General features: G+C 47.7%; 1 protein-coding gene across 1 annotated transcript in view; it reads right to left on the bottom strand.

Annotated features, from left to right (window-relative positions):
- Window positions 1-25,356, bottom strand: part of Sdk1 (sidekick cell adhesion molecule 1) — a 953,795-nt gene that overhangs the window by 195,553 nt on the left and 732,886 nt on the right. Inside the window, exons 15-17 of the mRNA XM_021222746.2 lie at window positions 14,001-14,148; window positions 12,898-13,038; window positions 5,094-5,275 (exon numbers count right to left, since the gene is read on the bottom strand). Coding sequence (XP_021078405.1) covers window positions 5,094-5,275; window positions 12,898-13,038; window positions 14,001-14,148 — 471 coding nt within the window. The remainder of the gene's footprint in view (window positions 1-5,093; window positions 5,276-12,897; window positions 13,039-14,000; window positions 14,149-25,356) is intronic.

The raw sequence follows: 25,356 nt of genomic DNA, 5'->3' as shown, positions 1-25,356 counted from the left end.
AAAAAAAAAAAAAAAAAAAAAAAAAAAAAAAAAAAAAAAGAACCTGTTAAGGAGGCGCTATGGAGACAACTCAGTGAATAAGTATTTCTCCTACGGTGTGAGGACCAGAGTTTGGATCCTCAGAACCCACCAAAGATCTAGGCAGGCGTGGTGACCTCCTCTAAACCCAGCACCCAGGAGGCCAAGACAGGTAGACCCTAGGACAAATACTTGGCTAGACTAGCCAACCTTGGTGACCTGCAGATTCAGCCAGGGACCCTGATTAGTAAGTAAGGTAGAGAGCAAGTGGGGAAGACACTGAAAGTCAAATTCCACACACAAACACAACCCGTGAACACCCCACCCCATCATGACTCACTCACATCCAAATGCACTGAGTGCACACACACACACACACACACACACCACAAGCGCATACCACATGCACATATACACATGCAAAGGAGGAAAAAGACCCACAATGAGCCAGGTGGGCCAGCACACCATGCAGTCCAATACAACTCAGTATCGGAATAGCCTGGGGTGTGTGGCAGGTGAGTGGTGGATTCAATTACCTCAGGACTCCGCACCGTACTGGGCTCTGCCCAGGGTAGGAATAACTTGCTTGCCTTCCTGAAGGGGCTTCCTGGATGGAAACATGCACTCGAGATAAAAAATGCATGTGCAGGAAGGAGCTAGGGAGACTGTGTTGTTGCTGCTCCGCTTGGCTGCTGGGGCCCAACAGGCAGCTTGTGAGCACCTTCCCCATTCTCCCTGAGAATTTACCAGAGTCCCACAACCAGTAAGCAGCCACATAAGCTCCAAATCCTTTCTCCCAGTGGTCCCTGTGGAGTGCAGGGTGCTTTCCTGACCCTCTTTGAAGGGAGAGGAAACCAGGCCTGGATAGACTAAAATTCCTCCTTCCCCAGCTAAGCATTCCCAGCCTCCCTCAATGTCTCCAGATTGACTGCGGAATTATGTTTCTACACACGCCCATGATTTCCCAAATGAAGCTGACAATTAATTTTATGAGTTATTCTTTTCTCTTTTAATATGCAAGCATTTAAATTTCCCCCCTTTCTGCTTGAAGGACCTACTCCAGGCTTTTCCAGCACACAGCTCCAGCAGCTGTAGGACACTCCAGGGACACTAAGTGGCCTCCCAGCAGCAAAGGAAGTGTGGATCAGCTATTGCCCACACAACTCTCCTGAGTCTAGGATTAAGCTTCAGGGTCTATGGGGGGGCAGAGGGGAGTGCAAGCGGAAGTCATGACTAAGAGGGGCTGTGCACTTGAATGCCTGCTCATTCCAACACAGGCTACTAGGAAGCAACCCAAGCCCCACCCCCACTACCCCCACAACCCCCACTGCGGTGCTGAGCCTTAGTCTTCTCTGCAGGTTCATACTGCAGGAGCCAAACAGGAGTCACATTGTTATACATTGTTACTAAGTCTCCATACCTTACAAGAACAACTGTTTCTGTTTCAAGCCTAATGTATCCTAGAAACCATGTTTTTCAGCCTATGCTGAACCCAGTGATGTATAGGCACCCCCTTACCTTGCTAAGCTCCTGAACTCCTGTGATGCTTCATTTCCAAACAATGTATTCTTACACTTAGCTACCCCACAGGCAGCCTTGAGCCTGAGTTCCCTACTCTTCTGTCCAGGTGCTAACAGCCAATTATCTAGTCAGCTGGGGTTTTTATTTTTGTTTTGTTTTTTGTTTGTTTGTTTGAATCAACCCCAACCCTTCCCCATAAAAGGGACCCCAAAAGCCAGTGAGGGGCTGCTCTCTGAAACCACAACTAAGGGGGGGGCAGTCAGTCTCCTGGCCAATCCCTTGTGTGCTTTGATTGCTGTAATCAGACAGTTGTGGAATAACAACTCTCCATCTCCCCCCCACACACACACACATCCTCAGGCAGCCATCCCCCTGCCTATATAATGGTTACAGAACTGTATGTCTACACCAGTGAAAGACCATGCTTCCAGCCGCAGATGAGCAGAGATGGCTCCCAGCTCCAAACTGGAGTTGGAATGACAAAGAGTTATTCTTTTATAATCTTTGTTTATTTGTGTGGGAGAGATGTATGTATGGTAGTATACATTTGTGTTTGAGAGTGCTGGCAGGCATGCATGCATGTGGAGGTCAGAGGGGCAACCTTAGGTAGCTTAGGTAGCCGTCCATCTCTGCCTCCCTGGGGCTGAGATTGCAAGCCCATGCCACCCACCATACCTGGCCTTTTATTTTATACGCGTTCTGGAAACCAATTCTGGTCTTCATCAAGTGAGCTGCCTCCCCAGCCCACATGTAACCTGATTCAAAAGAACACTGTAATACCCAAATGCACACTCAGGTCCCTTCTTAACTTTCCCTCTCAGATCAGGGAGAATCCAGAACTTTCTAGCAAGATTACTGCTCTTTTGACTTCTATGTGGTTATCCTCTTTTGGGCCCTTCCTCTTGCCTGCATTCCACTGATGTGTCTCTCTTCGGTGCTGCCTAGATTTATGTCTACTTGACACACACTAGATCATTTGAGAAGAGGGACTCTAAATTGAGGGCATACCTCCTCAAGATTGGTCTGGAGTGCATTTTCCTAATTAGTGATTTATGTGGTTGGTGCCAACCCTGAGCTGGTGGTCCTGGTTTCTATAAGAAAGCAGGCTGAGCAAGGCTTGAGGAGCAAGCCAGTAAGCAGCACCCCTCCATGGCCTCTGCATCAGCTCCTGCCTCCAGGTTCCTGCTATAAACGTAATAAAACTCGACTTCCTTCACTGATGGCAATTTTAAGTGGAAATAAATCCTTCCCTCCAGGGGTTGCTTTGGTTGTGGTTACTATAATCATCATAGTAGAAACCCTAACTAAGACGTCTTCCAGTTCAGCATTTGCCATTCCCACTTAAGCCTATCATGGTTCTCAAGTGCCAACTACAAACCAGCCAACATTTCTAATCTCAAAGTCCTTTTTAATTAGGCCTCAATTTCCCTGGCAGCACACAGAACTCAAGGGCTCTGGCAATACAATGAGGGAGTCACAGTTAATGATAATAGGGTATAATCCATAGCCATGTTCATAATTTTATAAAGATTTGTTTCATTTTTAATTACATGCATTTGCACATGAGTGGAGTACTCACAGAGGCCAGAAGAGGGCGCTAGATCCCCTCGAGCTGGAGTTACGGAGAGCTCTAAGTTGTTCAACATGGGTGCTACTGATGCTCCTAACCACTGAGCCATCTCTCTAGCCCCCATGTTAGTCACTTTAAATGTCTTCAAGTTTATTGTTATTTTATTAAACAGACTCATTAAAGCAAGCATTTATTGTCCAGGTCGTCCACTGTTTGCCTCTTTAAATGGGTGGTCAGGAGTCCCTTGCAGATGGGCAAGTCCTGCCCAGCTGTCCAGCATTTTAATATTTCTGCTACTTGCTGGGCAGGCAGCGCTGACTGTTTTTAATTTATAAAGGAGGATTTATGGACTCTCGGATGACAACCGACAGCCAATCAATAAGGGCTGATAATAACAGCATGTAATATCAAGGAACATTAGGTCTGAGGCAGGATTTGGGGAGAGAAGTGGGCAGTTAGAAACCTTATCATTTGAAAAAAGGTCATGGCCCTGATAGCAATAAAAACGCCTAGGCAAATAAAACTGCACCTGTGAACTGAGAGCCCCATCTACCGCTGCATGAGAAAGAACGGCTTTGAGACCAGGAGGGGAAACTGTGTCTCCCAGCCAGGATTGGGGTTGCCATAGAATCAATGTGGACATTAAGAAAGGGCCTATTTATTACTGTTCAGGACAACAATGTTATGTGCCTGTGAATGTCATTCAGCTGCCCAGGGCTATAACTGGGGAATCTTCCAGAAAGCAGAGAAGGAGTTATTCTCTCTTGAAAGGCTTAACTCTATATCTTGGGGCTGTCTTAGCCTGTATATGTTGAGGACCTCCTGGCTTTCGGACATTCTTCCTGACTATTTATTTGAGGGCTGAGGGAGGTTTTACTGATCTTACATTGTTGGCATGTATAATATGGGAAGAGAAGCACAAAACTTGTGAATTCTATTCCCAGTAACCATATTCATAAACTAAAGCAGCATTGTGAATGGCTGTTTGCTTCAAAAGGTAATGACAGTGACATGGTGAGCCAGACTGCCCCCTTGACCAAAACCACAACTGGGGTTCATTTAGGAAAGTCTGAATTCCCAGCCCCACCAGAGACCCCATATATGACGTGCATAGACTCTCTGTCCCCAGATCCCAGAGGGACACAAGCTACCAGGAATCTGTGCCTCTCCCCAGCATCAATACTGCAGTTTAGGAACTGGCAAGGAGATAAATCCTGTTGGCTGCTGTGGGTTAGATTCTCCTTTAAGGCTCTCAGAAACCGAAGCTTCCAGAGAAATAAAACACATATCCATTTTAGACCTATGGGCTTGACTGGCTGATTGGAATGTCTGTCAGTTTGGAGAGCTGGAATGTTACAAGTCCAGAGCCAAAGCACCTTGGACTCTCTTTGGCCCTGCATTTCATCATTCCCAGCCTAGTTCCATGGATGACGTAACATCCTTAAGACTGCTGGTTAAATCCTTTTGCTATATACAAAAAGGACCTACAGCTTCTACCCACTCAGAGCCTAGGAATGCCATCAGACAGCATCCGAGGCCTGTGACACCATCAGACAGCAACAGGCCTGTGACACCATCAGACAGCATCCGAGGCCTGCAACACCATCAGACAGCATCCGAGGCCTGTGACACCATCAGATAGCATCCGAGGCCTGTGACACCATCAGACAGCATCCGAGGCCTGTGACAGCAACTGTCCTGCTTTGCTGTGAGCTTTCCACCAAGGCATTTAAGCAGTGTCTTTATTTATGACTTTCTTTGTTCTGCAACAAAGGAGTACGACTTTTGGATCAACTCAAATCTGTATTCCTTGTCTGTGGTCACTCATATCTGGCTCCAAAATAAACAGGCTTTTACCCATTTTGAGGTAAGACCCGTGTTTTTGTAGATACTTCAATTGAGAGTTGCACATTTCAATCAGACCTTGCCAACCTCCAGTTCCAAGGTTCCCACAGCTCCCCCCCACCACCACCTTGCAGCTCACCTCCTTGTAAGGTGTACTCAGTCACTGCCCTGCTGAAGACACCCAGGCCTGCCCCATTGTAGGCAGCCACCTGGATCTCGTACTGGGTCCAGATGATGAGGTCGGTGACCAGGCAGTAGTTCACCTCTGGGCTGCTGATGTTCCTCTGCTGGTGTTCCCCAGGCAGGCCAGCCAGGCGGTACCTGCAGCAGAGAGGAAGCATGGGTGTGAGTACTGTAGGACACCGCCTGCAGTGGACTGGGATCATCTCAAGAGGAAGGCAGAAGGAAGCAGTCATGAACTGGGCTTTGAGCTCAGCCCTGACCCGAGCTTGCCTTGGTCAGTGGCTTGCTTCATGCATGTTATACTCTAATCTCACAGTGACTGTAAACTCCGGGTGAAGTAGAGCGGGCTTGAACTTCTGTATGGTCACGGGAAAGTTCTGTTGTTTTTGTTACTGTTGCTTTGAGATAGATCCTAGCCACTGTTGTAGACCAGACTGGGCACTGACTTGCAGTAATCTTCATATCTCAACCCAAGTTCTGGGACTGCAGGCATGCACCTCTACACCCAGTCTGTTTTCCTTTTGAAAAAAAAAGCGTAATAGAAATGCCCCTCCCCCCAAGTGAGAGACCAGCCAAAGTTATTCTTAAAACCTACACCATCAGTTAAGGCTTAGAGTGTCCCTGCCGCTAGAAGGAGGGTATGGGGAGGGGGAGGCTGTTGGAACCCAAATAATGGCTTCTTCCCTCCCTCCCTCCCTCCCTCCCTCCCTCCCTCCCTCCCTCCCGCTTCCTTCATTTTGAGACAGGGTTTGCTATGCAGCCCAGGCTTCACTTGGAACCATCCTCAGCTTCCTGAACACCCAAATTACATACATAGTTCTGTATTATTATGTTCTAAAGATTCTGCACTTCAGGTGTGAACTGCCAAGTATGTACAGTGACTAGGGATCAATCTTCCACTGCGGATCTCCATGAGGCATGGGGAGAAAGGTTGCCTCCAGAGACTGCACTGTGAGGAGAAATCAGGAAGGCAGTGGGCTGTATGTTCCTGGCCTCTGTCCAAGTCCTCTGTTCTGTTTCCATTTAAGAATAGTCTAAGCCGGGCGGTGGTGGCGCACACCTTTAATCCCAGCACTTGGGAGGCAGAGGCAGGTGGATTTCTGAGTTCGAGACCAGCCCGATCTACAAAGTGAGTTCCAGGACAGCCAGGGCCATACAGAGAAACCCTGTCTCGAAAAAACAAAAAACAACCAAACAACAACAAAAACCAATCATTTAGAAATCCACAATTAAGTTGCTTAGTTTTATACAATATTGTATGAGAGAAGAACATTTAAACACGGCTTCCCCCTCCCTCCACTTTCTTTTCCAAAAAAACAGATTACAATTAAAAAAAAAAAAAAAAAAAAAACCAAACAAAAAGAATAGTCTAGACTGTCCAGAGATAGCCCAGACCTATAGTAAGTGGCTTTGCAAAGGTGTTAAAACTTCTAAAATGTCTAAAGGGCTAAGTATGACATATTAAGGGTTTTTTTTTGGGGGGGGGGCACTTTGTGAGTTCTTGGGTAATGTGTCTTCAGTGCCCTAAAGCAGAAATTTAAAGTTATATTTATTAACAAGATGCTTACACACGCCAGCTCTTAAAAAAAAATAAAATAAAAAAAATTTTAAAAAAGAGGCATATATTCAGGGAATGGCTTTTGTACTGTGGAAAGGCTTTTTCCGGCATTATTTTGATTAGCAAATGTTTTTCCAAGGTTTCGTTTATGGAAGTTAATGTACTGAAGTGGCTCAGTTAATTCACAGAGCTTTTCTGGATCAGTTCCCCTGGGTAAAATGAGAGACACGTACAGCCATCCAGAAGCTTCTCAAAGCACTCAATTTATAGTCCAGAACGTACGCTTGCCTCTTGGAGATGTGGCTGTGTGTGCTACCCAGAGAGCATGACTGTCAAGCATCCTCAGAAAGAGGCAGCATATCTGCTAACTTCTCACAGCATGCCCGAGTCACCAGGGTCTGACAGAGCAGAGGGAAGGGACACACCCAGGATAGGGACTCTGAGACCAGCAAACAAGACCTGGAAATGCAGGTGTTTCTATATACTGTGACTTCCTTGAGGGATATGCAAATGAGCCCATACAAGTTTCTTCTTGCAATCCAGGACTTTCTGAGGATATTCTTCTTATTTTAGGAACCATTTGTGTTTGGTGAGGCCCACTTGGTAGAGAACAGAAATGATGAAGGGCAGACAGATTAAAGGCATGAAGGTCAAAGCTGGCCTTTCTCTTCATCCTACCAAACAGTCGTGAATTTCCAAGCTCTCGAGAAGGCCTGCACTTTCTGTTGGGCCCTGCAAGGCTCATTGACTGACTAGCAGAACTTCAGTGATTGTGGGGGAGGTTGGAATGTTGCAGGTCCGAAGTCTAATTAAAATTAATCTTGGGCCACCTTCCCTTGGTAGTCATTCCTTGCCTACCTCTATGTCTGACTTAACATCCTTGTGATTAACAAGGATGAAATGAATTAGCTTAGCAGACCACTAGCTTCCACCAACCAAAAGGCTGTGTGCCATTAGCTAGCATCTGAGAGCAATAACTGACACCCCTACCCCGCCACTCCAGCCCTGCCTCGTCCGTTTATCTACCCATTTTTCTATCGCTGTATCTGAAAAGTGCTTTACTTTATGACTTTTTTTGTTCCTTGACTACAAAACTTCAAAAAGCTGCAATAATGTTAGAACCCAGAATTCGAAGTAACCCTAAGTCTGTGTCCCTGGACCATGGTCACTTAGATTTGATTCTAGAATACGCTCCCTGACCCATTTGAGGTGGAGTTGTGTTTTGAGGTAGATAAACTCTTGTGTTTAAATCCTGACTCCTTCCTGGAAGCTCGGATGGGAGAAGTCTGATCTAATCAGTAGATTCATAACTGATTCAGGAGTTGGCAGGACCCAGGTGGGGCCTGCTGGAGAAGGCAGGTCACTACAGCCAAAACTTCAAAATGTATACTTTGTACCTGGCTCCTCCATTGTCATTCTGTAGGCCTTTCTGCTCTGACTCTGTCTCAACACAAGCCCAGAAATAACAGAGCCAAGTGATATGGATGGAGCCCTTGGAGACCATAGGCCAAAATGAACCCCTCAGAGGCAGGCTAGAAATGCGGGCACAACGAAGGGACCTAAGAAGGGAAAGACATCCCTCACGCTGAGATCCAGGTTGTGTTACCTGCTAACTGAGGGTCTAGAAACATCAGCAGATAATGCTCAAAGTACCCTGGGATAGACTTCAGACAAGGATGTTAGATAAACAAGCTGAGGATGTGTGGGGCTCATGACAGAAAGCTTGCCTGCAAGCTGGAGCCCCTGGTTGTGCCCCGGCACCTGGCACACTGGATTAAGTGGTGCCAGTTTGTAATCCTAGCACTTGGAAAGTGGAGGCAGGGAGATCAGAAGATCAAGGTCATCCTTGGCTGCATAAGGAGTTTGGGGCTAGCCTGGGCTACATGAGCGTCTGCCCCAAAACCAACCGACCAAACAAAACAGTGACGATGCTTGCAGCCCTAAGTGTCAATGTCTCACTCCTCATCTGCTTGATCTGAGAAGTCCACAGAATTTGCCTAAGATTGTAGTAACAAGAGGAAATGCTTGACTTGAAACTGAGGCCTTGCACATCTTTCTTTAAATCTCACCACAATGCATCCTATTAGGTGTACAACCTAGAGTCCCGTGGATATGCATCTCCACTGTAAGGACACCTCACTGCCACTCTCTCAAGAAAGATGCACCATCCTTTTCCTTATGACTGTCAAAATGTGCCCCCTTCAAGACAGGGCTGAGGGGATGTTTATTATTGTTGCTATTTTTGTGTGTATAGTATATATGTGTCCATATGTGGATGTGTGTGTGTGTGTATGTGTGTGTAGATGTGCATGTGGATGCATGTGTTACCTATGTACCAATGCACTTGGAGGTTAGAGGTCAACATCAGCCACCCTCTTTTTCCACAGGGTTTGTCACTGAACCTGGAGCTCATCCATTTGGGTAGGTGGGCTGGTAAATGACCTTCAGAGCTCCCCCTGTCTGGCCCCTACCCCCAAGCCCAGCCCTGGGGTGACTGACATGTGATACCATACCCAGCTCTTTATGTGGATGCTAGGAATTCACCCTTGGCCCCTTACGTCTGCAGAGCCAGCCCTCTCATCCCCGGAGCCATCTCTCCCCAGGTCCTAAGTAGATGTTTCTTTACAGCCTTCTAGGAGACATTGCTAAACAATCCTTGAAAGGGGCTGACTCCAGGGAGCCCTTAACTACCCAGCACACTTTCCAAGGAAAAGTTATGAAATTAGTATTGGGTGACACAAGCTGAAGTGCTTGTTCAGAACACAAAGCCTGTCCCAGCTACAGTGTCGTCAGTCACTCAGTGAGCGGTCTCTAAGATTCACTTTTGGAAAATGGTTCAGGCGGGGAGGTCCCCTCAGGCCCAGGCTCTAGGAACTCTGGTGATGTATGCTGGATGTCTGAAGAGGTCAAGGCGAGGGAGGAGCTCTCGGAGCACCCTCCCTCCTCTCTAGGAGGGTCTGTTACCCTGGAGACCGGCTGAGCCAGAACAGATGAGTTTTTATCCAGAAATAAACAGGAGAGCATTTTTTTTTTCTTTCTAAGGACATAACCCTGAGCGCCGCTCAGAGAAACGCACTGCCTATTATTATAAATATTTTATCACTGCGAGAGCATCCTAACTACTTCTTTCGGTGTGAGCCACCAAGGTGATTTATTTTCCATTTGCTCCCATGCGTTGTGTGTTGGATCGGACACAGAGCCTGGGCCCTGGAGGGTTCTCGCTCACAAACAACGATATGCAAGCCGGAATCTTGCTCAGAAACGTTTGCAGGCAAATGCGTTTTGGTACAGGTCTTTAACTTCCACACACTTTGATATTTAAGGCCTGGGGTGGTGTGCCCTCATTTTTTGAGGGCTTTCTTGGATTTAAGCTGTCAACAGCACAGATGCCCTTTCCCCTACTCCACTCCAATAGCACTGTCACAAAGGATCCTTTAAGGACAGTAATCCTGCAAAATAGAGAGATGCACAGTCTACCGTGAGGCCTCATAACATCAGACAGTTTTATTATTAGGCCCTGTGCCCCAAGCGTGTTCCATGGGACAAACATCACAGCCTCACTTGACAGGTTCAGCCTCGGGAAACTTCCTTCTGCGGCTGAGAAAGGCGGCGGCTGCGGAGAGGGCAGGCTAATTATTTTCATTAGCTGATGGATGCGGACATGAGGGATGTCTAAAGTTGGAGGGGAAGTCATCCTTGAGCCACAGGAACCGTTAGTGGGAGGCAGCAGGAGGATGGGCAGGAAGGTCAGGCCACTGGCAACTGCCACCAGCTGGAACAGAGCCCAGGGCCACTGCTGCAGGATGACACTGCTGTAGCTCTCTGACCTTTTGTAAATGGAGGGTGACAGCTGTGAGTAGAGATACGAGGAACGGAGGAACTGTGGGCATTGACTTTCTATTGATCCTTGAAGCCCCATTAGACAGACAAGGCTGGGCGTCGGTTAAGGAAAGCCGGTGGGCTGCGGAAACCTTAGGGACAGCAGGGAGCTGCCTGTGATCCGAAGCTCTGGCTTGCTCAGAGCAAGGGATTTTGGGTAAAATCTCTCCAGCCACCATTTTATTTCAGGTTTTCCCACCGTACTTAGGAGTCCAGCCTCCTTCTCAAGGTTAGCTGAACAGTGGGTGACTGAAGTCGTATGCCCTTCTCAGACAAAACAAATAGAGCTAAAGGACTGACATTTTCAAGTTAGGCATGGTAGCACACTCATGTCATTCCAGCCTTTGGGAGGCAAAAGCAAGAGATCAGGAGGAGAAGCTCAACCTGGGCTACATTGTTAGTTGGAGGCCAACCTGGGTTACCTGAGACACGGACACAGAAAGATACAGCCAGAGGAATGGTACCAGGTAGAGGCCCTTGCTGCAAAGCCTTTGATCTCTGGGACCCACATGTGAAAGAAATAGTAATAAACCTACAAATAATGAATAAAGGGAAGGAAGAAGGAGACGTCGGTGGGTACCTTGTCTCCAAGAGGTATTAGGAAAAGCCCACAGCTCTTTCAGAGGTATCTGTTTAGAACAACGCTTCTCACCCTTTTCCATGCCCTGACCCTTTAATACACACAGTTCCTCATGCTATGGTGACCCCAATCATACCGTTATTTTCATTGCTACTTCCTAACTGTAATTTTGCTGCTGATATGCATCATAATGTAAATATCTGTGCTTTCTGACGGTCCTAGGTGACTCTTGTTTCATTATTAGGCCCTGTGCCCCAAGCATGTTCCATGGGACAAACATCACAGCCCCTACTTGAAAGGCTCAGCCTCAGGAAACTTCCTTCTGTGGCTGAGAAAGGCAGTGGCTGCGGAGAGGGCAGGCTAATTATTTTCATTAGCTGATGGGTGTGGACATGAGGGATGTCTAAAGTTGGAGGGCAAGTCATCAGCCCCCTGCCCCCGCCCAGGGGCTGTGCCCCGCAGGTTGAGAACTGCTGGTTTAGAGGCGTTTACTGTGGTGGGTGCCACCTGTAAAGACAGCGCTTGGGACCTGCATGCAGAAGGGTAAGATGGTCAAGAGTGTTTTCAGAGTTCTGGGCTAGCCTGGGCTACAGGAGACCTTTCTCAAACAAAAATGCAGAAATGCATAACAGAACTTGTTCTCAGGTTTCTTCCTATGGAACCCACTGGTCCAGCGAAGGCCTCTGTTGAACCCCAGTTCCAGTGCAAGCCAGTGGAGGCATCTGGAGAGGGGGATAATGGACCGATTCCTGTCTTAGGGAAGCTGATAAAATTAACAAACAACAGCACACACTATGAGGGGAGATGTAACGATTATCCTTGAATTCAAATAGATTGTTTTTCTTGTAATTTGTCCCAACAAGAGCTCTGCAGGGATAACACTGGTGGCAGTTAGGGAAAGGAGGGGCCTCTCTCTCTCAGACATGCTTTCAATACACTCCCAAGCCTAAAGTCCCTGCTGCGGTTGGGCCAGCAACCTGCCCTCCAGTTGGCAACATCTGGCTGGCACACATGTCCATTCATCATGCCCTATATTTAAAAAAAAAATACATCGCTTTCATTCGCAGCACCTAAACATTGCCAAGTTGTGAGTGTGCATATGTATACTCACCTATATACAGATATGTAAATACATTTCTTTGGGGGTGCTGGAAAGATGGTGCCCCAGTTACAGCTCTTGCTGTGGACCTGAGTTGAGTTAGTTCCCAGCTTACAACTGGAGTCATTACAACATGAGGAACTGTATTGAAGGGCTGCAGCATTGAGAAGCTTGAGAACCACTGGGTTAGTACATTTGACACCCCCTTCTGGCCTCCTTGGGTATAGCACTTAAGTACACATACCCACACACAAACACATAGTCATTTTTTTTTCTTTGATATGCCGGAAGATCTGGCAAAATGGTGTTACAAGTTAGCATAGTAGCTGTAGGTTAATAGCTACATCAATTTAATTAGTATTCATTAAGTGATTGTGCTTATAAATGTACATATTCTCTGAGGAAAGCTTCACCAGGAAGAACACGTCTGCTATCTTTCCCATAATGCCCTTTTATTCCTCAGTTCAGTGCAACCTCTGATGCTAGTCTGTGTGGCCTCTGAAGGTGACCATACACAGAGAGGCTCACAGAGGCAGCCATTAGCTTTGAAATCTGCTTTGCTGCAGTCTGCATCCCTCCCTAGAGTCTGTCACTTGACCTGAGCAGTTAATGGGACAGCCTGAAGGCCTGTCCTAGGTACTTGCCTGAGGATGTAGCCCCGAAGCACCCCATTGTGCTCTGTTTCGGGTGGTGGCTGCCACTGTACCATGATGGACTGGTTGGTTCTCCCACTGGCCACAATGTTTTTTGGGGGAGCACTTGGTGGTTCTTCGGGTAACATCAATCTAAAGACGAAAATATATCAGGGAGAGAAGTGAGATTCAGCAACAAGGTGCCCATCCTGGAGGCTTTTTGAGGAGAAAACCAGCCCAAAGCATGCAGCTGGCCCCATTGAGGCTGTGTGTGCATGAGGTTTGACAGTCAACATGGCAACAACTCAGCCAGGCAATGGCAGATGTATGGCATATGTCACTCATCTACCATTCTGATTAGTTCTGTCACCTTGGCAAAGCCTAGGATCACCTGGGAAGACAGTCTCAATGAGGAATTACCTACATTAAATAGGTTGGTCTGTAGGCATGTCTTTAGGGGATTGTCTTAATTAAGTTGATTGATATGGGAAGATCCAGCCCACTGTGGGCAGTATCATTCCCTAGGAAAGAGATCCTGACCTGAGGAAATCTAGATGAGCACAAGCAAGCAAGCATGTGTGTGTCAGTTTCCCTCTGCTCTTGACCCTGGGTATGATATGGCCAGCGATTGAGGTTCTGTCTTGACCGCTCTTAACCTGGAACTGTAAGCTGAAACAAACCCTTCCTCTCCTACATTGCTTTTATCAGGGTATTTTATCACAGCAACAGAAATGACGCTAGGACAGACATGAAGCCCTGGGTTCCACCTCCAGCACTATAAAATTTGGGTGTGGTGTTCACATCTGTAATCTCAGCACTCTGTTTTGGTAGAGGGAGAAGGGTCATCCTCAGCTACACAGTGAATTCCAGGCCAGCCTGGACTACATGAGGCCCTTCCCCCTTCCCCCCATCACTCCAAAGAAGGCTGTGCTGTCAGGAGTGACCTGTGAAGGTACAGAGCACCATTGGAAGGATTTATGACAGCTGCCTCTGAACAGGTAAAAGGGAAGTACAGTTAGCTTAACACACGCCAGGATTTACCCTGCTCAGGTTTCCCAGTATCTACTGCTGGGACCCATGTCACCCTCACTTTAGGAGGACGTCAGCTCACTCACCTGCTGGTCTCTGTGCTGTACTGGCCCTTGCCCACTTGATTCACGGCACACACCCTGAACTGATAGGTCCGGGCTGGAGTCAAGCCACTCACGGTGACGCCTGTCATCTCTGGGCCAACATTTGACAGATGTACTTTCCATGGAGAGTCTACAAGAATGCACAGAGCGAGTCAGCACGCATGAGCATGCATCTCCACACTGAGTGGACAAGAACGATCCTGTTTGCTTTCCAGCCCACCTCATGAATGTGCAAGGCAAGGCTCTCTACACTGTAGCTAGCAATACGGGTGCTGGCACGAAGTTCAGGAGACTCACCTAAATCTGGGACAGAACTTCCTGTTATTCCTATGGACACTCCAGGACAAGTGGGCAGAAAGACCCCTCCATTGGTCCTGAGTAAGAAAGTGTGCCTGCCTCCCTCCCTCCCTCCTTCCCTCCCTCCCTCCTTTCTTGCTTTCTTTGTGAATGTGTTTCTATGCACACAGGTGATGTTATATAAGCATGTGTACAGTCATGCATGAGTAGGCCAGGGATCAACCTTGGGGGTCATTCTGCATGGAGAGAGGATCCCTCACTAGTGTGGAACTCACTCATTCAGCTAGGTTGGCTGGCCACCAGGGAGCCAACCTATCTCTGTGTCCCCAGCTTGGGATGACAAGCTCACACCATCACACCAGACAGTTTTAGATAGATTCTGGGGAATTAAATTTGGGTCCTCAACACTTTACTGACTGAGCTGTCCCCTCAGCCAAAATAAACTTTTTTTTTTCCTTCTCCTTCAGCCTGCATAATGGCACTTCAAGAGAAGGAAGAAAAATCTTAATTCCTGAGCTCAGTATAAAGTGGGGAAAGTTGTCTCTCGGCTCACCATCAGGCAGATCGAAGATTTGTCTCCAGGAAAAGGATGCTCCACACATCAGGGGATGATAAATAAGCACTATATTCATTAACATTTTAATAAGGAAATTACTGTGATAAATACAGACGGGCTAGGCATTTCGAAACCCATCTGCTGATCGGCAGCCTGTTTCTGCCACACCCTAGCTGAGCTGGCTGGGGAAAGGCATAGAACTCATAGCAAGGACTGTGCACCCTTTGGAAGCAGCCTTCCTGCAGGTGTGAAAGGATGCCTTTGTCAGCAGAATGGGCTGTTGCCTGCAAGGTAGGCTTGGGAATGTTCTGGCGGAACTGCTGTATGATTTTCAATGGAGTTTAAATGTGCCTCTCAGCCCAGCCAAGGGTGACCTGCTATGCCTTTGAGCATCTGCCGTGGGTTCCTACTCTGAACACATAGGTGTCTGGCAGGCTCTCCTGGGAACCAAACCATTGTTCTCGTCCCTCAGAAGCAGCCTCCTTTGACCCACACTAAAAATGGTCAGGGCGGGGGTGGGGGCGGGGGGAGAGGATGTGTGTTTCTCAGTGGGCTAGGTTCTGCTCAGTCTTTGGACAACAAACACCGCTACATGTGAATACCACCCATAAAAATCACAGCTGCTTCTGCAGAAAGCTGATGGCCGACTTGGAGGTCACGGCATACATCAGGGGTTCAACTACTTACAGGTCACTGAGAAGTAGCCTTATACTGCTCCAAAACAGAACTCAGGCTCCCTAAAGGCAACAAAAGAGATGCCTAACCCCAGGTCAGAATTCATTAGCTGAGATTCCTTAACACAAAAGTCAAGCTGCCCCAAACATGGTGCCAGTTGGACTGTAAAGATGGAATTTTTTTGTTTTAAATTATTGTAGACAAAGCTGCTTCCAAGCATAGCTTTCTGGGAATACAGTTTTCGCCACCAGCTGGGCCATGTTATGTTCCTGGCTTTTGATTTTTGGTGATTTGGGTAATTAGCTGTTGACAGGGATTCCTTTATGCTTCATTTAAACGCACAGTGTTGGGCTGAGTGGGTAAGAAGGCTTGCTCTGTAAGCAAGAGCACTTGGGTTTGAATCTCCAGTACATAAAAAGCTAGGCATGGAGGTGTGTGTCTGAAACCCCAGCACTGGGGGCACAGACAGGCAGAGCCTGAGAACTTGCTGGCCAGTCTGTCGAAGATGGTGACCTTCATCTCAGTAAGAGACCTTGTCTTGAAGCAGTAAAGTGGACAGCAGAGAAAAGATGCCTGGCATCACACTTTTGCCTACTCATGTATGGGTATGGGCATCTGTATATGCATGTACCATATACACACATGCACACACACACACAGAACTCCACAATATGTACACCCTTAGTGATGGAAAAGCTTCTCCCTCTGAGCCTCTATCACTATCATTCAGCCCACAAAGGCTGCAGTTTCTCAGCAGAGTCCATCCCAAGTGCCTCTGACAATGCAGAAGGTCGGACATGTGTCTCTGACACTGGGGAACTGGGCCGGGCTAGTAGGAGCAGAGCCTCCCTTTGCCAAGGTTAACATTTACAGAATTAGTTCCATCCCAAAGACAGCTGGTGTGAGATAGGGAGAACCTGAAGAGCGACATTTGCAGTGAACTTTTCACTTGGAGATGCTCTGCTTCCTTTGAACTTCTATGAAATTGAGTGATCATCAAGCTCACTAGGACCTGTCACCTCATGTCTATTGTGAAACTGATATCAAGCAAACAAACAGAAAACAACAGGGGTCACGCACTGTGCCACCTACTTCCTTCCAGCACCCTGGAGGTATATATAGCTCTCAGGAAACTCATGCCAGCCTTCTCTTCAGCTGTCTGCAAGTGAGCAGAGACCAGTCTCTATGCTTAGAGACCCGAGTGAGACTTGTCATTGCAGGGAGGGACAAAATTGGAAGAAAGAGGCTGCTGGTTGGTGGACTAAATTCATCGGAGCAAGGGAAGGTCAGAGAAGGCTTAGGACAGGAAGTTGCCTGCTGGGCTTTCAATCTGGTATGTCCCCCTCAAACTTCATGTTGAGAACGACTTCCCTGGCTAGTGTTAACTGGCAACTTGACAGGATCTAGAATCATCTGTGAAATAAGACTCTGGACAAGCCTTCAGGATTACATGGACTATATATATTAACTGAGGTAGGAAGACCTGCCCACTGTGGGCAGCACCACTCCCTAGTTGGGATCCTTGATTTGTATAAGTGGAGAAAAGGCAGAGTAGCAGCATGGATTCACTGCACTCTGCTTCCCCACTGCGGATGTGATATGACCAGCTGCTTCCAGTTCCTTCTACCTTAGTTTCCCTGCCATGATGGACTGTACACGTGAACAAACAAACTCCTGGGGTTACTTTTGTTGGAGTATTTCTCACAGCAACAAGAGAAGTTAGGATGCCAGGGCATGTTGTTGACATTCAGTGCTTTGGGGAGGCATAGAGACTTTTAAGAGGGAAGAGTGGGGCTGAGGGATTGCCTACACTTATGAACCCTGGGTTCAATCCTCAGCACACACACAGACAAGACAAAACAAACAATCAATCAAACAAGAAAGGTTTAGTGCCATTCTTGTAGGAGCAAGTTTTTGCCATTGTAGAGCTGGTTTCTAAGCGTACCTGGCAGGCACCTCTCCTTGACTGCCTCATATGTACCTGCCTTCCTTTCTACTTCTCTACTATGTGTAACATAACCTCCCCTTTTTACACATTACCCAGCCTCAGGTATTCTGATACAGCAACACAGATCTACCCTAAGACATTGCTATTCCTGTATTAGTATCAAACCAGTATCACTCAGCTCTTAAATGTCCATAACCTAAGACACAGAGTCTGTTGCCCGGTTGATTTGATGAAGATCCCTGTTCTTCTCTGTGTCCCTGGTCCTGTCACTGTTCCAGTCTCATCTATCTATCTATCTATCTATCTATCTATCTATCTATCTATCTATCTATCTATCTATCTATCTATCATCTATCTATCCATCCCTTCTAGACGGTAAGAGATCTGGCAGGTAGAGAAATTAAACTGTAAAGCTGATCAAAATGAGCCTAGTCCATCTCACAGGCATCCTAATTTGTACCCTTCCCCTCCCCCAAAAAATAGTAGTCTGGGAAGTTATTTATTCATTCACAAGCTTCAGAGCAGTAAACTTGCTGAGCACTGTTAGGATGTAAGTAGCGCAGCACGTCTGGACCTGACAGCTAACAGGCAAAGTCTTTTGAGAAGATGCTCCCCCGAGCCAGTCCTCACCAGTGAGGTTCCTCCTAGGGACTGAAGAGCCAGGGACGGATCTGAAGGGCCTGACACACATGCCTGCCTCCCGCTGCCTCCTTCCTCCCCTTCACATGCTCCTCTCGTGCCTGATCTGGTAGCTGTTCCTGGACTCTGGAAGGCTGAGAATCTTAAGACTTGATCACTCTGTTCTGTGTGTGGGCTCAGATGACTGCTGGGTTCACTGTTTCTTTTTCTCATGTTTGGTGTGCACAGATGTCCTTGCCCCCTATGCCTATACACACAGGCACTGAGGCACAGGCATGCACACACATAGATAATATATGACAAATGCACAGATAGAATATGACTCAAATCCAGCCTTGGGTGCTAAAGGAAGATGCAGGGATGGATTCAGCAACAAATCCAAATGTGGCCCGAATCCAGGGCACTGGGCGCCCTCAGGGTAGATACCATAGCCCCTGACCAGGCAAGAGAGAGGCTGGTGGGGAATCTGTTGGTTAGGACAAAACAGTAGGGGTTGGAGAGATGGTTAGAGGGTAGAAACATTTGCTCCACATGAGGAATTGAGTTTGGATCTGCAGTGCACACCTAAAAAGCCAGGTTAACTGGCTAGTAAGCCTGGGTCAGTCAGTGGGCACCAGATGCACTAAGGAACCTTGCTTCAAAAACCAAGGGGGAGAGAGATGGAAGAAGACACTTGACATTGACCTTGATCTCCAGGTGCACCTGCACCCACACACCTGCACCCACACACCTGTACACTTACATCTGTATATGCATACCTACATACCTGCACACACCTGCACACACACACCTACACACACACACACACACACACACACACACACACACACACACCCCTGTACATGTATACCTGCATGCACCCAGGCAGACATGTGCATACCCCATATACAAACAGAAGACAAATCCAGTCTCTCTAGGATACTGATCTAAGTGGAAGAATTAAAGAGTAAATTGATTATTTTCTACTTTTAAAGTCTCTGCCTCAATGTCTATACTCTGAAGCTTATGAGACTCAAGCACTGTGTGATGACACTAACAGTTCCCTACCAGGTGAAGGAATAGCTGGCCTTAATGAAACATGGGCAAGGGGTGGGGAGGCGGGATGGTGGTGGTGGTGACTGAAGCCAAGCAAGTGTCTCCTCAGCTGCTACTGTCATAGAGTACTAGTGTGCCTTGGTGAACCCAGTCACATCTCTTAGTCATCCATGGAAACTAGAGGAGTTGCTGAGATGGTCAAGATACTGAGCCATTCTCCTGTGCCCACAGAGATCCCAGCTGTGTCACAGAGAAAAGGTGTCACGTAAGTCAGAGAAACTTCCCACTACACCCAGGCTGTATTTGCAGACGTTGCATGAGAGCACAGATGTTGCATTTCCTTGGGATCAGGCTGCACACTCAAGACAGGTGCAGCTGAGAGCCGAATTCAGGTCCAGCTAAGCTAAGATGGCCAGAGTTTAAAAGACTTATCAAGGGGAGAGGCCCAGTCAGTAAAGTGCTTGTGTGGCAAGCATGAGGGACTGAGTTCAACCTTCGGAACCCACATTTTTTTGTTTGTATTTTGAGGGTCAGGCATGGTGGTACACACCTGTAACCCCAGTGCTAAGGAGATAAGACAGGAGGTTCACTAGCCAGACAGCTGGCAAAGCCTCGTGGGTGGGCTGTAGGCTCCAGGAAAGACCTTGTCTCAAAAGAACAAGGAGTGTGGGGATTGAGAACAATATCTTACATTGTCCTTTGGTGTCTATACACATGAACATGGTCTCATACACATGAACATTTGCACCTGTATATACACGTACATACAGATACACACAGAGAGACAGACATGCACACGTAGACACACACACAGTGTATTTAACAATGATGGTGCTAAGTCAAACTGACAGGGAGAGCCCTTGACATGGTCTGAGGAGAAGGGCATCCTCCCACACAGGCTAACCTCAAGAGAAACATCAGGCAAACTCCAACTGAGCAGCGTTTTTAAAACCGCCAGAGCTCCTCAAAGCTGTCAAAGTCAGGGCAAAGAGGGACATCTGAGAAACTGTCCTGCTGCCTAAGCCCAAGGTGGAGTGATGGCTGAACTTCCTGAGGGATTCTGGGAGGGGCTCTAAGACAGGGAGCAAACAGCAGGGGAAAACAGGGTGTCTGGGCATGCGTCAGTATGGTCTCCTCAGCTCTGGGACACACGTGGCACCAACAGGAGTGTGTGTGTGTGAGAGAGTGGGAGGAGAGGGGGAGGGGGGAAAGGGGGAGGGGAAGAGGGAGAGGGACAGAGACTCAAGGTGGGGTACACAGGATAACTCTGCTAAACTCTGACAGTAAGTTTATCAAAAGAAAAAAATTAAAAAGGTGGGTCTGTTGGCAAACTATTGGTCTTAAGTGAAGGAAGAAAAGACCAGTTACAAAGTTCTGAGTGGGGTCTGTACTAAGAGATTCTGGGTGTTTTGTAAGAGAAGCTCTAGCAAAGCGGTGCATAGATGGTTTGGTGCATAAAGAGTTCCTCTTGCAAGTGGGAACACTTGAATTCAATTCCCTGAACCCACAAAACAAGACAATATGGTGGACACAGGAGGAGTGCCAAGACTTTCTGGCCAGCTAGCCTAGCCTACCAGTGAACTCTCAGTCCACAGAGAGACTATGTGTAAAACAGAACAGTACCTGAGGAAAGACACCCAAGGTTGACCTCTGGCCTGTACACATGTACACAAAAGTACATAGGAATCTCTTTACACAAACACATACACACACACATATACCAAAAAAGGAGAGAGGCAGACATGAGTATGTTTGTGTGCACACATGTAAGTGCTTGAATCCATGTGCATTTGCATACCAGCTGGAGCAGAGGGCACCTGAGAGCTCTAGCGAAAGCAGGCATGCTCAGTCCCCATGTTGTAGTCCTGGAGGATGGGTGGGTTCCGGGTGTGGAACGTGCTGTGTGTGGGTGACATTTGAGGAACTGCCGCCTCTGGGGTAGAGTGGAAGCATAGGATGACAACTATACCCACCACCAACAGTGGCCACCAAATGTCCCTTTCGGCTAGAGGTTAGTATTGTCACCCTGACGGGATCTAAAGGCAGCTGGGGGACAAGCCTCCGGGCATGTCACTGAGGGAGTGTCTAAATTAGGCTAGTTGATGTGGGCAGACCCACCCTGAATGTGGGTGGTGCTCTTTTATGGGCTGGACCCTGAACTGTAAAGAGAGCCAGCTGAGTGGACGCAGCCAGCAGGCAGCATGGGTGCTTCTGTCTCTCCCCACTCTTGACTGTGGGTGTGATGCAGTGAGATCCTGCCTCGTTTTCCTGGAAATGATGGACTCTACGCCAAGTAAGTGCTCTCCTCCACTCAGGTGCTTTTGGTCAGAGTGCTCTGTCAGAGCAACAGGAATGAGACCAGGACACAGTCCTAGCAGAGACCCTTTGAATGCTGTGTGTGTGTGTGTGTGTGTGTGTGTGTGTGTGTGTGTGTGTGTGTGTGTGTGTGTGTGTGTGATCCCTCACTCCTTATTTTCTCCACCATTAAAAGTAGAGAAAATGCATAAGCATACAAATGTGAGTTTGGGTCCGTGGCACTTGTGAGGTAGTGCACACTTGCAATGCCGTGTGTGGTGGGGAGCAAGAGACAGGCAGGTCCCTGGAGATGTCTGATCAGGAAGTATAGGCTCACTGGTGTTTTACTGGCCAGTGGGAGACCCTTTCTAAAACAAAAAAAAGAAAGAAAGAGAGAAGAGAGCTGGGGGGGGAGGGAGAGGGAGAGAGGAGAGAGAGGAGAGAGGAGAGAAAGGGAGGGAAGGGGGGGATCAACAGCTTTGGAGGTAAGATACCTTAGGTTGACCTCTGGCCTCCACATGTAACATGCATACAGTAAGGAATGATCTTCTGTAGGTCATGATGTGTAGAGCCTTCCATAAGGCAAGTGTAAGCCCATGGAGGATACATGGGTCAACCATCTTCTCCATAAGGGCAGAGAACAACCTCGATATGAGCCCTGGTACCCACATCCTAGTCCATTTTTGGGCCCCCACAATGGCCATCAATACCTGTGACAGGTGCCTTCCCTCAGGCTGCATTTTAAAAGGGGAATTTGAGGTTCAATATGTAAAATCCCACAGGACAACGAGCCACGCCTGAAGCGCTCCCCAACAGCTCCAGAGGCTATCAGCAGGACCCCTGTGCGATAAGTTTCAAAGACAGCACCAGAGCGCTATGAAGCACAGAGAACAAAGCCTCTGCCATTGAGGCAAGCAAAACAACACAAAGCCCATCAGCTTTTAAGGACATAATAGCAACCGTGGAGGAAGATGTTTAACATATTGTGTGATGACAGTCAGCAGCGGCTCGCAGAGCAGAGCAAATGAGCTCATGTGGTGAGGAGCGTGAGGCAGTGGGGTCTGTACATGAAAAGACACCTGTGGCATTAGGGAAAAGAACAAAACCATGCTTCCAGGCTCTCTCTGTGTGGGGAGAGTCCTGGCCTCCAGTGATGCTAGCGAGGGGGTTCGGAGGAGTGTGGAGCCTCAGAGAGTGTTCTCTGGCAGCTAGCCTCGGACCAGAAGCTGAGGGGTGTTGGGAAATAGCTCAGTGAATGAAGTGCTCCTTGTACAAGTACAAGAACTAAGCTGGGCACAGTGATGTATGTCTGTAACCTCGTTGCTGGGAGGGGGGCGTAGAGACAGGTGGGACCCAAGGCTCACTGCCTGGCTAGTCTAGCTGAAATGGTGGCCTACAATTTCAATGAGAGACCCTGTTTCAAAAGTCAAGGTGGAGGAGAACAGAGCGAGGCACCTATTGTCAACCTCTATCCCCTATTCCCACACGCATGGGTGAGTATACACTCCCCCCAGCCCCCCTCCACACACATGTGCACAAATACCCATACATACACACACAAAGGAAGCACAGGTGGGCTGGGGGTGGAGAGCTGGTGGAGCTGCTTGGAAAACAGAGTCCGGGGTTCCAAGGCTTGCAATGCATAAACTTGGACTATTGGAGTAGGCCTGCCAACCCAACATTCAGAAGGTAGAGGCAGGAGGATCTGGAGTTCAAGGTCATTCTCAACTACATGGCAAGTCTGAGGTTAGCCTTCAGTATGAAAGAGAGACAAAGACAGACTGACAGACTGACAGGCAAATAACACAAAACTAATAATTGGGCGGGGTGCAAAAACAACAGACCACTGCAGACTTGAGAATATTCTACGCTTTCTATCATCCCCAGAATCCCGGAACAGCCTCTTAGATGCTGCAGCTCATCATGGCCATCGATGCTCTGCCCGGATCCACACTCCACAGAAGCCTTCTGTTTCCCAAGGACCAGACTGTTCCTGGTACCCCCATCTGGGGATGTCTATCAGCAACTGAGGGGTGGGTGACTGTCCACACCACCCTCCACAATTCCAGCCTGGAGCCTCATGCTCTGTTCTCTCTGCGCCTGCCAAGTTCTGCTGCCTAAAATCTTGTTCAACAGCTCTGTGTGGGATGTGCCTGACATCCTCTGGTCCCTTCGCATTCCTCACAGGTCTCTCTCTCTAGTGTCGAAGGGAATTCACTAGACTGCCAGCAACAGTTGGTTGTGGCAGAGGCAGATAAGCAAGTCTTTCTTTGTATGTCTGCTAACATTTTTCTAGCTGCAATCAGCGTGTATTACCCTGGACTTAAAATATATATTACTGCATGGAAAATGTCTTTTTAAAAAAAATATCCTTGCCACTGGCTTCTCTTGGACTGGAAAACTTCTGCTCTTGCAAATACACGTGCTGGGCATGGCAGGGATGCCACAATACTCCCTGCATCCAGGTTTCTGTATCCTGGAGCTCCTATGAGGGTGGCACACATACCCAGGTCCTGCAAATCTCCACATGTGGTTCATTTCAAAGAGGGCTTTTCTGGCCTCTCCTGTGGAGTGACAGCCCCTCCTTTGAGGGTCCTGACTCTCAGAAACATTTCCCTGGAAAACTGTTCATATGCCAACTTAGGCCATGTCCCATGTCCCTGGGTTTGTGATTTAGTTTCCTGGGTGTCCTTTGTCTCCTGATGAACTCAGGCTCTGCCCAGGTGATAACAGCAAAGGCTGGAAGAGGCTACATCTCTGGCAGTCCACCTGATGGCGCTCTTCTAGGCTTTGCAATGGAAGGCTTGGGGCAAGAATTAAAGCTGAAGAGATGGGTGGTTATAGTTTCTCACATGGCTACCCTTACACACACACACACACACACACACAGAGAGAGAGAGAGAGAGAGAGAGAGAGCAGCATCTTTCTGTGTGTGTTCACAATCAGGCAAAGCTGATTTGTGGAGGTGAGAATTTGAAGGGGAAAGGGACAGGGACAGGGCAGGGACAGGGACCCAGTGGATGCTCTAGAGCTGAAATGATTCACACATATTCAAAGCATGGACTGCCGGTATAGGTAGATGTATTTGTCAGAGCTCACTTAGATCTCTGTGTTTTGTTCTATGCAAATTGTGACTCAATATGTAACAAAGAGAACTCTGTATTATACAAAGCACCAGAATCCTAGAAGATAGTCTACAGAGATGGGGGACAAAACAGCAGGCAACTCTACCAGTCTCATTGTCATTTAAAAGTATTCCGATAGCCCCGCAAGACAGGGAAGACAAAGAGAAGACAATGGATTCTATTAGTGGAGAAGATACAATTGTTTACTTTGAAAACTAAGAGGATCCACAGAAAGGTCATTAGAATAACAAGAGAACCGGAAGTAGTGAATGGAAAAGCCAGTGCCTGGATGACAATAGGCCTGCTGTGTCCCAACCTTGGCAAGCTGGGAGGTCCAAGGCACACAGCAGGGAGTTGACACTTTAGGACCGTGGTTCCTAGTGCTGCGACATTTTAATACGGTTCTTCATATTGTGGTGACCCCCAACCATAAAAATACTTTTGTTGCTATTTCCTAAGTGTAATTTTGCTACTGTTATGAACTGTAATATAAATTTCTGACTTGAAGGATATCTGCTATGAGACCCCTGTAGTTTGACCCACAGGTTGAGAAACTCTGCCTTAGTGTGACAACCTTGATGGAAAGAACAGAATGCTCCTGGCCACTGACCCGAAGGGTTTGGAAAGCGATCCGGAGAGTGAATGCAGAAGTGCAGGACCCTCCGGATGGGCAGATGGACCAACCAAGAAGTCAGTCCTCATAGAACTCAGCACAGCTTTAACTCCTTCCTTAAAACTCAATGAAACCCAGGCATAGTCACATACACC

The sequence above is a fragment of the Mus pahari genome, chromosome 23, assembly GCF_900095145.1.
Source record: "Mus pahari chromosome 23, PAHARI_EIJ_v1.1, whole genome shotgun sequence".
Classification (NCBI taxonomy): domain Eukaryota; kingdom Metazoa; phylum Chordata; class Mammalia; order Rodentia; family Muridae; genus Mus; species Mus pahari.
The sequence above is the reverse complement of the archived record's forward strand: the minus strand, read 5'-3'. Positions and strand labels throughout refer to the sequence as shown.